We start from the raw sequence: 11403 nt of genomic DNA, 5'->3' as shown, positions 1-11403 counted from the left end.
TAAAACCTGTGGATTTTAAATTGTCCGGCATTGACCAGTCCTGACCAAGGGTCAAAAGGTCAAATGAGGTTATACTGTTTTCGCACAAACAATTACTTTACTACTATGGTCCTCTTGTTTTTATATTTTGGCCACTTCTTATGGGGCAGGTTTCCACCAAACCTTTTCACAAAGTTTGTTCAAGCAACTCTTATCACTGGACGAATTTACACCAAACTCCAAAAGAGTGATCAGTGCCAAGCCTCATAATGCATATTATCAGCATTTTCCGTTTCAGTGATTTTCAGTGGAGTTACAGCTCTTGATTCATCAATTTTTATGATGTTTTGACCACTTCTGTTTTTATTATTGGGTGGTGTTTACACCCCTTGCTGTATATAATTAGACTGAATTTCACTTAACCTCGCGAGTGATAAGTTTGAAACATAGTTGTCCATATTATTGCCATGTTCTGATTAAATGATTTTCAACAGAGTCATTAACCTAGATTTGTCAAATTCTTTGATTTGTGCTACTTTTATACCACTGTTGAAATTCCACCAAACTTTACAGGAGTTTAAATACTGCCAAGCCTAGTTATGTATATAGTTGGAATTTTATGGTTCAGTAATATTTCCTGGAGTTACGGCTCTTAGAGGTGTACTAGACCCAAAATTCATACCACAAAAAACTAGAAGTCTTTAAAAAATCAATTGTTACTGGATGACATTTATTTATTAATTTAGCAACGCAATTAATTGACATGGTTAGTAAAGTTGAATATATTTGATGATGATTTTCTACATTTGAAGTAAATATCTAAATATTTTAGTGAAAAATATCCAATTTTATTTCTGACATTTTACAATTTCTGCATGGTAAGTGGTGAGAGACATACGTTTTTCGTGAAAAGAACGTTTTGGCCTACAGTTGTCAGTTTTCATCGGATTGTCAGTTTTCATTAGATGTCTGCCTGTTGTCAGCAGATGACCCAAATTGTTTTGGGGTCAATATCAAGTTCATATCGACCGCAATTCCTTCTGTTTCAAAAAAATGCATTGATATTCAGCATTCAGACTTCGGAGGATATTTGCCTATGATCAGTAAATGATCACAATAATGTTATGGGTCAAGTGTTACATTGACCTTCAGACTGAAAACATTCCACTTAACAACTGAAGCATGCTTGTGCATACTACTTTTTAATTTCACAGAATTATTGCAGATTCAACAGACGAGACATATTGTTTTTTGGGGTCAGTAGGTCAAGGTCACAGTGAACTTTAAACTGAAAGGTTTCTGATAAATAACTGTTGCACATTTAGGGCTTGGAGACTTCATATTTCACAAAATAATTGACTGTAGTGAGGAGACAAGTATTGTTTCGAGGTCACAATAGCTTTGAGATAGGAATTATTTCTGATAATAACTTGAGAATGTGTGGGCTTATGGCCTTCACAACTTCATAGGGTGATTGTTTAGTCAGTGAAACAACCTTACTGTTTTAATATCATCTTACTAGAAGGTTTGGATGAATGTATTATATGTGGAAACATAACTGCAGTACCACACGGCCGAAAAGGGCAAAAACAACACTCCGTCTACTTCTAGTCCATGGAAAATGAACGAGGTAAGAATAAGCGATTGTGCGATCGACAGACAAGTAGAAATCATTGGACTCGTTGAAACTTCCAGAGACATTTTAATCAGTAATGTTATCAAACGGTTTCAAAATGAAGGTCCGAAGAAGCTTCTGCGTCATATATTTCAAAGTCTCCAGATGTATATGACGTATAAAAGTTAATAAGGACACATGTAAAAGTAATGTTTGACATGACTAGTTAATAATTTGATCATTTATTATTTTACGCTATGTAAAGTGCCTTTGGACGTGTTTATCATGAAAATGAAGCTGTATAAAACTGGTATAATATTATATTATATTTCCAAAGTATGAAAGAACATGCAGTTATGACTGGTAATTACAAGAAGTTTTACTGTAAGCACTGTGTGTTTAAAACAGCTTCTATTAAGTGTAAGAATATGATAATATTCAAAAATATCCGAATGAGAGCAGGCTGAAAGTGAAGCAAAACAAACATAGATACGCAGTTTATGTATCCAAACGAACAGTGTTTATTTTTTTTAGAAATTACTTAGAAATAGAGAAGTAAAAATGGTTGATGCAGTTATCAAATTAAAAACGTTACGTCTGTATCTGATTATTTAAATGATATTAAACACAATAAATCGTCTACATTGTTTCCTAATAGTTTGAAAGGAATTTGCCCGAAACCTATGGGTACTGAAAAGTGCAGTGAATAGTCCTAAATATGCCAGGATCTCATTACAGATATTTCGTAATTTTGTCCATATATCTAGTTCAAGTAGTGGACCTTATTCGGCTAGAATATTAGCTGTATATGTTTGTACATCTGCATTTCAATTTATGCACTAGAAACGGAAGTATTCCTACCTCGATTCCGATACTATAAACATACAAGAGATAAACAAGTGTAAGGAAAGGACTCGTGCTTTTCTTATACAATATTCGGCGTCATTTGATCTGCAATTTATCACAATTCGTGAAATGTTTAAAGAGACATTTTCTATGAACAGATGAATGTGATTCGGAAATCGTATCGGTTATAAACTAACCCCGCGAATGAGAGTTATTATTGTTATTGTTTATTGTTCATACCAGGTGCAAACAACGTAGTGCCAGAATATCAGCACGTGTAAATTGATACATCACATGAGAAGCACTAGACAGTCTACCACACATACTTTTTAATGTTTCAAAATTATATACAAAGGCCGATTTATGTCTTAATTTTTGTTCTGTTATATTATTTATTTGTTTGATTTTAAGTTCATTTCAATGTGATGAATATATATGTACAGTGACAGATAATCCAATTTTCATACTGAATTTATTAAACGAGTAAATAAAGTACGAGGCCCTGCCGAGCATGACACCCGTTTTTATCAACTGGTTCAATAATTCAATGTGGAAATTCGAATGTATGATTTTTTATCACATACAAGCTTTTGCTACTGAAACATTAAATTTATTTCCTTATATATATATAATAGAATCAGCGTCTTCTATACTTCAAACAACGTCAACGTCAAAATGTTATTACACTTTATGCCTCTCTCACGACGTCTTATCATGATATTCCTTAACACAGTTTATATTGCCATACTAAGTCTAGAAACGTCATGTGAAAGGCAAAGCTAAGACGATTACAATCTTAACTACACAGTATAACACTATTTCACAATCATAATCACATCTGAATAATAAAAGTATTTCTACTGTTTCACTTGTATTACCAAAACACGAAGGCGGCATTGTAGGTAAGCATGGTATTAGGTTTCTTTAATTCGTCATCAGATTTTGTTCAGCCGGATTTTTCCTGAATACATGTAGTATTTTTGGCAATTAAACATACTTCATAACGTTTCAATATGATTTATCAGAATTCGATATGAAAATAAGTGATGCACGTGTTCACTGCTCATCCCTGAATTCTTCCCCTAAAGTACTTTCACCAAACTGCCTTGAAAATTTACGATGATGAAGAACAACAACATGCCAGTTTTAATTTCAATTTCTTTGATTTCCACTTAAAGCACTTCTTTCTTTCACATCATTTGCAGATTTTGACACATTATTTCGCCATTCGATTGTTACGACGTTTTTGGTCATGTTTGCTTGACAACAGGATACGTTTCTGGTTTCGGGTACAGTTACTGCTAAAGACGGTTGTTCCCTAATCATATTTGGATAGTAGCTCTTCATCTAAATCAAAACAAGAGAAACATGATGCAGACATTTATATCAGATGCAATTAATGTTAAAACTTATCAGATAAATATGACTATAAAATTTAAAATCGACATTTGTATTCAATAGCAAAGGTCTGGATATGAAAGTGGTTTTAGTTTTACAAGTAAATGAAGGATTGCCAAGCAATACATGGGCCCCTACCGGAAGGGGACATATTATTTAGCTGCAGCATAATCGAATGATCTCACATCTGTTAATGATGTCTATACAATATTGTTCTATGTACACAACTTGTTAAAACGCAAAAGGTTTAGAATAAATTTGCATGTTATTTAAAATTCATTGGAAAACAGAAAAATATATTGAAATACATAGTCATATTATAAAGGAAAAACTATCTGAAGAAAAGTCACCAACATTTTCTGCGTCTATGTGACACGTCAGCTTTTTGTGTTGAATGTTAATGCCAAGTTATTTAACTATCCATGCATGAATGAAAATGTTACTGACTGGACAAAAAAGGACATAGAATCTTTGAAAAAATGTTTACATTTAACCTCAAAGTGCGACCTGACCCGTTGTCTCATTATATGGAAATTTAATTTTGTGCCGAGTAATATTAAAATTCCTTGGCAGATGGTTAGGTTACAGACCGGACAGGAAAAACTTACCTACCCTTTGACTTCCAAGTGTGACCTTTACTTTTAGGCTTGGGGTCTGGGTGTTGCGAAAGGCATGTCATTTTATTATGGGTAACATGTTTGCCAAGTAATATTTAAATCTCCTGATGAATGGTTGACTAATGGAGGGGGCGGGGAAATTATGTTGCCGTTTGACCTCCTAGTGAGACCTTGACCTTTAAGTTAGCGGTCTTGATGTCGAAAAGCACAGTCTTACAGTCCTCAAAACTAGTTTATAACCAGCAGCTGACTATTAATATTTTATTGCATATTTTTGGAATTATCAGTGTAATATGAACGAAAATAAAAAGTATCAAACGTAAACGGGGCTGTACTTTAAGTTATACAACATGAATAGCCCAGAGTCAGATTAAGTAGATTTGATGATTGAAGAAAGGTACAAAGGAACAAAAAAGAATGTAAAACTAACTCAAGACTAACTCATGTGCCACAATGTGTCCACATAAAACTATAAGCTGATCATTTGGAATCAAAGAACGCCCCCAAGCAAGCAGACTTGGTTTGACATTGTTCATAAAGAGATAATGCAATGCGCAACACCCTTTAAGCATCACATAATCAAATGCATGTTTCCATGTTTTTGCAGGTTATTCTAGAATATTACGTCGTACAAGTTTTAGATTAAGGAAGGAAAGAAACGACATATAAGAAGTTCGTTAGCTTACCACATTTGGATTGCATATTTCGGTGACACAATAAGCCAACTTGTGGAATGCGTTGAACACATTTTGTCCAGTTTTAGCACTTGTTTCATAGAAATCTGATGTCAGTTCTTTCTCAGCCAGCTGTAATGTAAACTATATAATTTATATTGTGAACTACGTACACCGAGACTGATCCAATGTATTAATAAGTAGTGGTGTATACTGTGTACGGTACATGAATATCGTCTTTCTTTCAAATCATACAGGTAGTTTGTACCTTTCAAAAACAAGGATTCCGACACCTTGCAAACAATTGACATGCATTCAGGACATATTTGTAAATGTAACATTTTTAAAACCTGTAGAATTCTTTCGAGTCATTACCTTCCTTCCTTCCTTGGTTTTGATCTTCCTGTCAGTTTGAAGGTCACTCTTGTTGCCAATTAACACAATTGGTACAACTTCATACTTGTTATGTGTTTGCGCTACCCTCCTGAAATAAAACAACCATGTTTTAATAAACAAATCATGTAACAAATAAATAAAAAGTGTTTCATAATATTCGTTACAAGCTAAAACTTTTGACGGGGGACATTCACGAATGTGGCACAAGGACTTTAGGTTCTGTATTTTAATCCATTCGTAAAGGCATTTCGTTTCATTAAAAATAAAAGCGGTTAATTGAAAAGTTAAATCTTTGAAAATAATTATTCACTCCTTCTTGCTGTGTTTTCTTGCAGTCGACTGGCAATGAACACGACTGAGCGTTTTTAACACCATTACAATGCAATTATTTTGTTTTTTTGTAAAAATTTAGCTCAAAAAAATTTGACACCGAGTTGCGTTATCGACACCAATTGATCTGAATACAAGTTTTTAACAGCACATAAAATGAAAACTTTCAAAACTCCATAGCAACGAGGTAAGCTCATTAGGATATAACAAAAATGATTCTGAAAGCGTTGCCAAGCAAAATAATATACGCGTTTTCGTTCTTTATTTAGAAAAAAATAATGCTTGATTTTCATCATATTCCTTTCGACAAACAAAAAAAATAAATGCAGTTTTAATCTTTAAATACCAACCCTTGCTAAAATTACGTGAAAATCACGTCCGTATAAACAACAGTGATGGGGTTTATCATTGGCAAGGGATATTCATTTTCGATTTTTCCACTTCTCATTACAATCTAAGTTATGATAACCATCGTCATATTGTTTTTAATGACTTCCTATATAAGAATTGCAAAGTGCTTTCTGATATAACGCGGTGCATAGTATAAAACATAGTGTTTCCCAAAATTTTCTTATAACATCATTGCTTTGTTTGGTTTAACGTCGCACCGACACAATTATAGGTCATATGCGACTTCCAGCTTTTTATGGTAAGAAGACCCCAGATGCCTTCCGTGTATTATTCATCACGAGCCCGGGGGACCCGGGTAGAACCACCGACCTTCCGTAGCTGGATGGCTTCCTCACATGAAAAAATTTAAAGCCGCGATGAGGCTCGAACTCATATCGGTGAGGGTTAAGTGATATGAAGTCAGCGACCTTAGCCACTCGCCACGGAGGCCCCTCTTATAACATCGGGTTTGAGGTTATTTTTGTGCGCGAAATATAAAAAGTGATTTTTAAATAATGAATTACACCTATTATAGTGTTTACAGTTAGTTTTTCAGACACAAAAATCCGACTTGGCCACAACTTACACTCATAACAAAATGAGAGTAAGAAAAACATATAAAACACAAATTACGTCATTAACGCTACTACTCAGCCAGTATGGTAAAGAGAAACTTGATTTATCCGTGACGTCATAAAACCCCTGACAACGCCCCCCTTTACTCCCTGATACTGCCCACCTGTTGACCGAGTGAAACCTCTCCTGACCTGCGGTATCCCTGAAATATATAAACAAACTCTTGATGCACATACAGTAAGAATATATATCACATTTGATTTCGAGACATTACACGAAAATGTTCACGACTGAAGCACTGGCACCAGACCAGAAATAAATGCCACTGTACATGTTTATACCCTACCCCTAGGTATTCATAAGAACCATGGTCGTGAACGGGAACTATACAAAACCATTTCAATAGCGTATTTCATACCAAAAATCGCAGTTCATAAATGTGTACTATTGATATTTAACAAGTGAAAATTTTTTCTTCCATTGTGTACCGTCCCATTTCTTCAATACTTTTATCTTAGAAAAACAACGGGGAGTTTATAGATTTTTCAACGGTACACAAAAAACTTGCTTGAACTTCCCCTGTGAGTTCCGGTCTAGATTACAGACACACACTGTTTGGGCTGATGTGAAAATTATGTCAGTCGCCCATTTTTAACTACACGTGAAACCTTTAAAATGTTTATATGCAACATAAAAAGTGTAAAATGAATTAGATAAACAGAATAGATGTATACCAAAGTATGATTTCAAATTCAAAATCATAAAACAAGATGAAATTTTATTCATCATTTCGAGTCTTATCGTAAAACTGTGAATATAATTGCATTCTGTTTTTTGTTTGTTTACATTTCGCTTAACATGTGCACACTGTCGTGAACCTCTAGACCGGATGTTCATTGGGAGTTCCGCAAGTTTTTTTTCTATACGTTTACTTAAGCAAAAATATGTGGAGCATCTCTGCATTATGGGACATTGAGACAATGTGACTGGTGCACGATGGAAGATAAATTCGCTTGCTTAATATCCATAGTACACATTTATCGAACGCACATTTTAATTGAGAAATGTGCGATGAAAAGGGTAGTGTATTTTCCCCCTTCATGACCATGGTTCTTATAGAATGCCTAGGGGTAGGGTATATCGATCATGTACAGAGGGATTTTCTTTCGATCTGGTGCCAGTGGACTGAAGCGAGCTAAATGCGCCATCAACGGACAATATACATTTAACTAATAATCAATAAATTTGACAGAATCGATATAAGTTACTGCATTTTTAGAAATGTATACATATTACATATCTTTCTTTATGCAAGCAGTTTTCAATTGTTTTAAGTTTTACAGGTAAGTGCATATTTATGCTTGTATAATGCCCCTACTTTTCTTCTAGTCAATTATGGATAGTAATTTTTAAAGATAGTATATAACATTCTTTTGTGTTTTAATAAATATACAATAATATAAAAGGAGTTAGTAATACGACCGTGCACAGCTCTTTCTGTAAATTTATAAAAATAGTATTCACCTGGATGTTTTATATTGTATTTATTAAACATACTATTATGTTTATTCAGACATGTCAAAACACTTGCTAAATATACTGACCGACACATACTTTAAACTGTAAACAGTATCATTCAGGGTGATCGCTAGGTCATTTCACTCAGAGGCACAAAAGACACAGAGTGAAAAAACCGAACATTCTTTCACTGTTGCATAAATCTTTCGTATACTGGTCCAGTGCCTAAATCCGGACAGTGCTTAATAATTCGGACACCGTTAAAAAACGCTTTACGATCATGATTTTTTACTGAATGAACATGATCGACGCAGAAGAACGCCATAATGACCAGTTGTCAACAACAGTGTGTGAATGTAAGTATTTCCAGAGAAAATTACCTTCAAATATCCGCACCGCTAAAAGTAAAAATTGTGCGTCGTGGGGATGACGTCATACAGCGCACGCCCATGTTGTTTGAGGTGCGGCGAGGTACTAATTTAATGAGAAAACAATTCTGCCTGTTTCAGACGACTCTTTTTCTTAGTTGATCAAAACTGACCAAAAAACATTTTTTACCATTCTGTACTACCCTCAGTATTTATTTAAGAAATTTAACCGATTTCTGTTATAAATAATTAACTCAAAACTCTGAGAAGAAAATGCAGACAAGGGAAGCAATTCATAAGATAAAATCGACACGGCGTCATTATAGTGCATAGTTGCGTCAAAAGTATAACGACAGCAACAAAATCTGCATGTGGAATAGAAAAGTGGATAACATTAATTTTCGCTAAGATAGATTTTATTGCGTATTAGTTTGCAGTTACACATTAAATTAGAAACTAGTCCACTCATGATCACGTAATTAACAGGTAATAAAACTTCGATCGAACGGAGATGTCTGTATACATTTACTGGATTGAATGTGACTGCTTTGTTTCAAACAAAGGTCGGTTAATTGTTATTTTTTTTTGGTGCACTGATTCGTTGCATTACATACCGAAATAGTGTCCGAATATTTAAGCACTCTGAAGGCCGATTTTGACAGCTTTTACTGGTCCACTTCGGATGACTTTTTCTATAATGAAATCAGCAATATACGACTTTTTGTTTTGTATAGAGATTTATAAAGAACCTAAAATTATACATTTGAAATGTGATACAAGTGCAGTTTCGGAATGCAAAGTTATCGTCATGAAACCATCAAATGTCCGGATTTAGGCACTGGACCAGTATAGCTAATAATACCTATAATGGGTTATCAAGCAGTCTGATTTGCCATCTTAGTCACGTGGCATAGGTCATTTTAGGTCATGAGCTTACACACCACTGCGCCGAAAAGCTAAACATGGTATCTCCCATATACAATTATTGGAACATTTACTATATTCATTGCTGACATTTTCCAGACAAAGGAGCCATGCACATGTAATTCTCCAATTACATGTGCTTAACATGTATATCATACGTATGTACATCGATCAACAGTCTTCGATTAGATGTTTTTACTTGATAATATCACTAACCTTTAAGCGAATCTACGATGAAAGCTCAAATAATTAATACATATATCTAAAGTAATTGAATACACATGGAATATTTCAGTTGCACGAAACAATCTGTATAAACAAAAATGTTACACATTTTGATTTAAGGAAAAAAAACAACAATACCATATCTGTAGTTCAACAGTGCAACCGTCAACCTCAAACTTTTTTTTCACAAAGTCTGTTGCAGAAATGGAGGAACAGACATTAAGACAATTTCATTTCACCATGTTTTTCAATATATCTAAAGACAAATTCTGTACATTCAATGTGGAGCGGATTCGGCAACCATTGAGAGTAATTTACTAATACTAATCATATATATGCCTATAATCTCCAAATTTAAGTTATGCAACTAAAATTAACAAATTAAGTATTTGCATGGGATTAAATTTTCTTCAACTGTATTTTTATATATCTAAAATGAATATTGTACATTCATGGTAATTTGAACGAAAGTGAAACAGCTTGAAAAAGATATTGAGATACTATATATTTATAACTGTTATAAAGAAAGTAAAGAAAGTTAGTCCAAATGGAAAAGTTAATCAGTATATGAAAAACATTTGCAAGTAATGTATATATAAAGTTTATATATAGTTTTTCATCTTATTAATGCTGACATAATAAAGACACTTGGTTAATTTCTTATGACAGATCTAATTTCTTATGCATATACCATGTTTGTGATTTTCCTACATATCTGCGATATGTCACATGTTTTTAATTGTAAAGCGCCTTTGAACGTATATTTCATATGAAAAGGGCGCTCAACAAATCTGGTATAATAAAATAATAAAATAAAAAAAATATTATTTCTGCAATACCAATTCAACTACTATGATGTAAAACAAAGTCCAAAACATTGGTATGAACCTTTTCTGTTTTCTTTAACATCTCAGTAAAATAATATGGCCATTTGCTTAACCGGAACGAACTTTTCTTACACCCTATATCTGTACACTTAGATATGTTCACATGGCCTCATTTTCTGTGTGCTGAATGAAAGGTTTCCCTTAACAAACTCATCAGTTAAATATCTTTGAAATGTGGAAGACTGAAAAGAAGCTATATATATATTACCAATGGTTGGGAGTTGTCTGTCTTGGAATTCTCGGCCAGTTAAGCATCTCAGTAACGCAGTTTTGCCGACAGAAGAGTCTCCGAGAATAAGAATTTTGTAAGTAGCCACACAATCTGCGTCGCTTAAAGGCATGGTACACAAAATTCAAACTAATTCAAATTTCACCAGAATGTACCAAGCAAGCGGTAACGAGCATGGTCCATCAAGTGTGGGTTTTAACTGTAGCATCTGAAATAAATGTTTGTCTCTGATAAGGGATTATGCACAGAAACTCTCACAAAATCATTATGGTTTTTCACAACTATCATCACAAACAAGAACTTGTATTTAATCGTAACAATACAGTCTGTATCACTTGTAAACCACAAATTCTGGTTTCGGTAAAAAAAACCCTGTCATTTCTGCAGTTATAATGATAACCTTTTAATAATAACGGTATTACAGTATCAGT

At 33.9% G+C, this 11403-nt stretch overlaps 1 protein-coding gene across 1 annotated transcript; it reads right to left on the bottom strand.

The window, feature by feature from the left end:
- Nucleotides 1–3592: 3592 nt before the first annotated feature.
- On the bottom strand, nucleotides 3593–11116 carry LOC128551804 (ras-related protein Rab-13-like). The gene is made up of 6 exons (XM_053532719.1): nucleotides 10952–11116; nucleotides 9995–10049; nucleotides 6872–7023; nucleotides 5505–5605; nucleotides 5142–5261; nucleotides 3593–3787 (listed from the first exon to the last, which is right to left on the bottom strand). The coding sequence occupies exons 1-6, from the start codon at nucleotides 11082–11084 to the stop codon at nucleotides 3593–3595; spliced, it is 756 nt and encodes a 251-aa protein (XP_053388694.1). The 5' UTR covers nucleotides 11085–11116.
- Nucleotides 11117–11403: the final 287 nt, after the last annotated feature.

Source organism: Mercenaria mercenaria, unplaced genomic scaffold (genome assembly GCF_021730395.1).
Source record: "Mercenaria mercenaria strain notata unplaced genomic scaffold, MADL_Memer_1 contig_1718, whole genome shotgun sequence".
Lineage (NCBI taxonomy): Eukaryota > Metazoa > Mollusca > Bivalvia > Venerida > Veneridae > Mercenaria > Mercenaria mercenaria.
The sequence above is the reverse complement of the archived record's forward strand: the minus strand, read 5'-3'. Positions and strand labels throughout refer to the sequence as shown.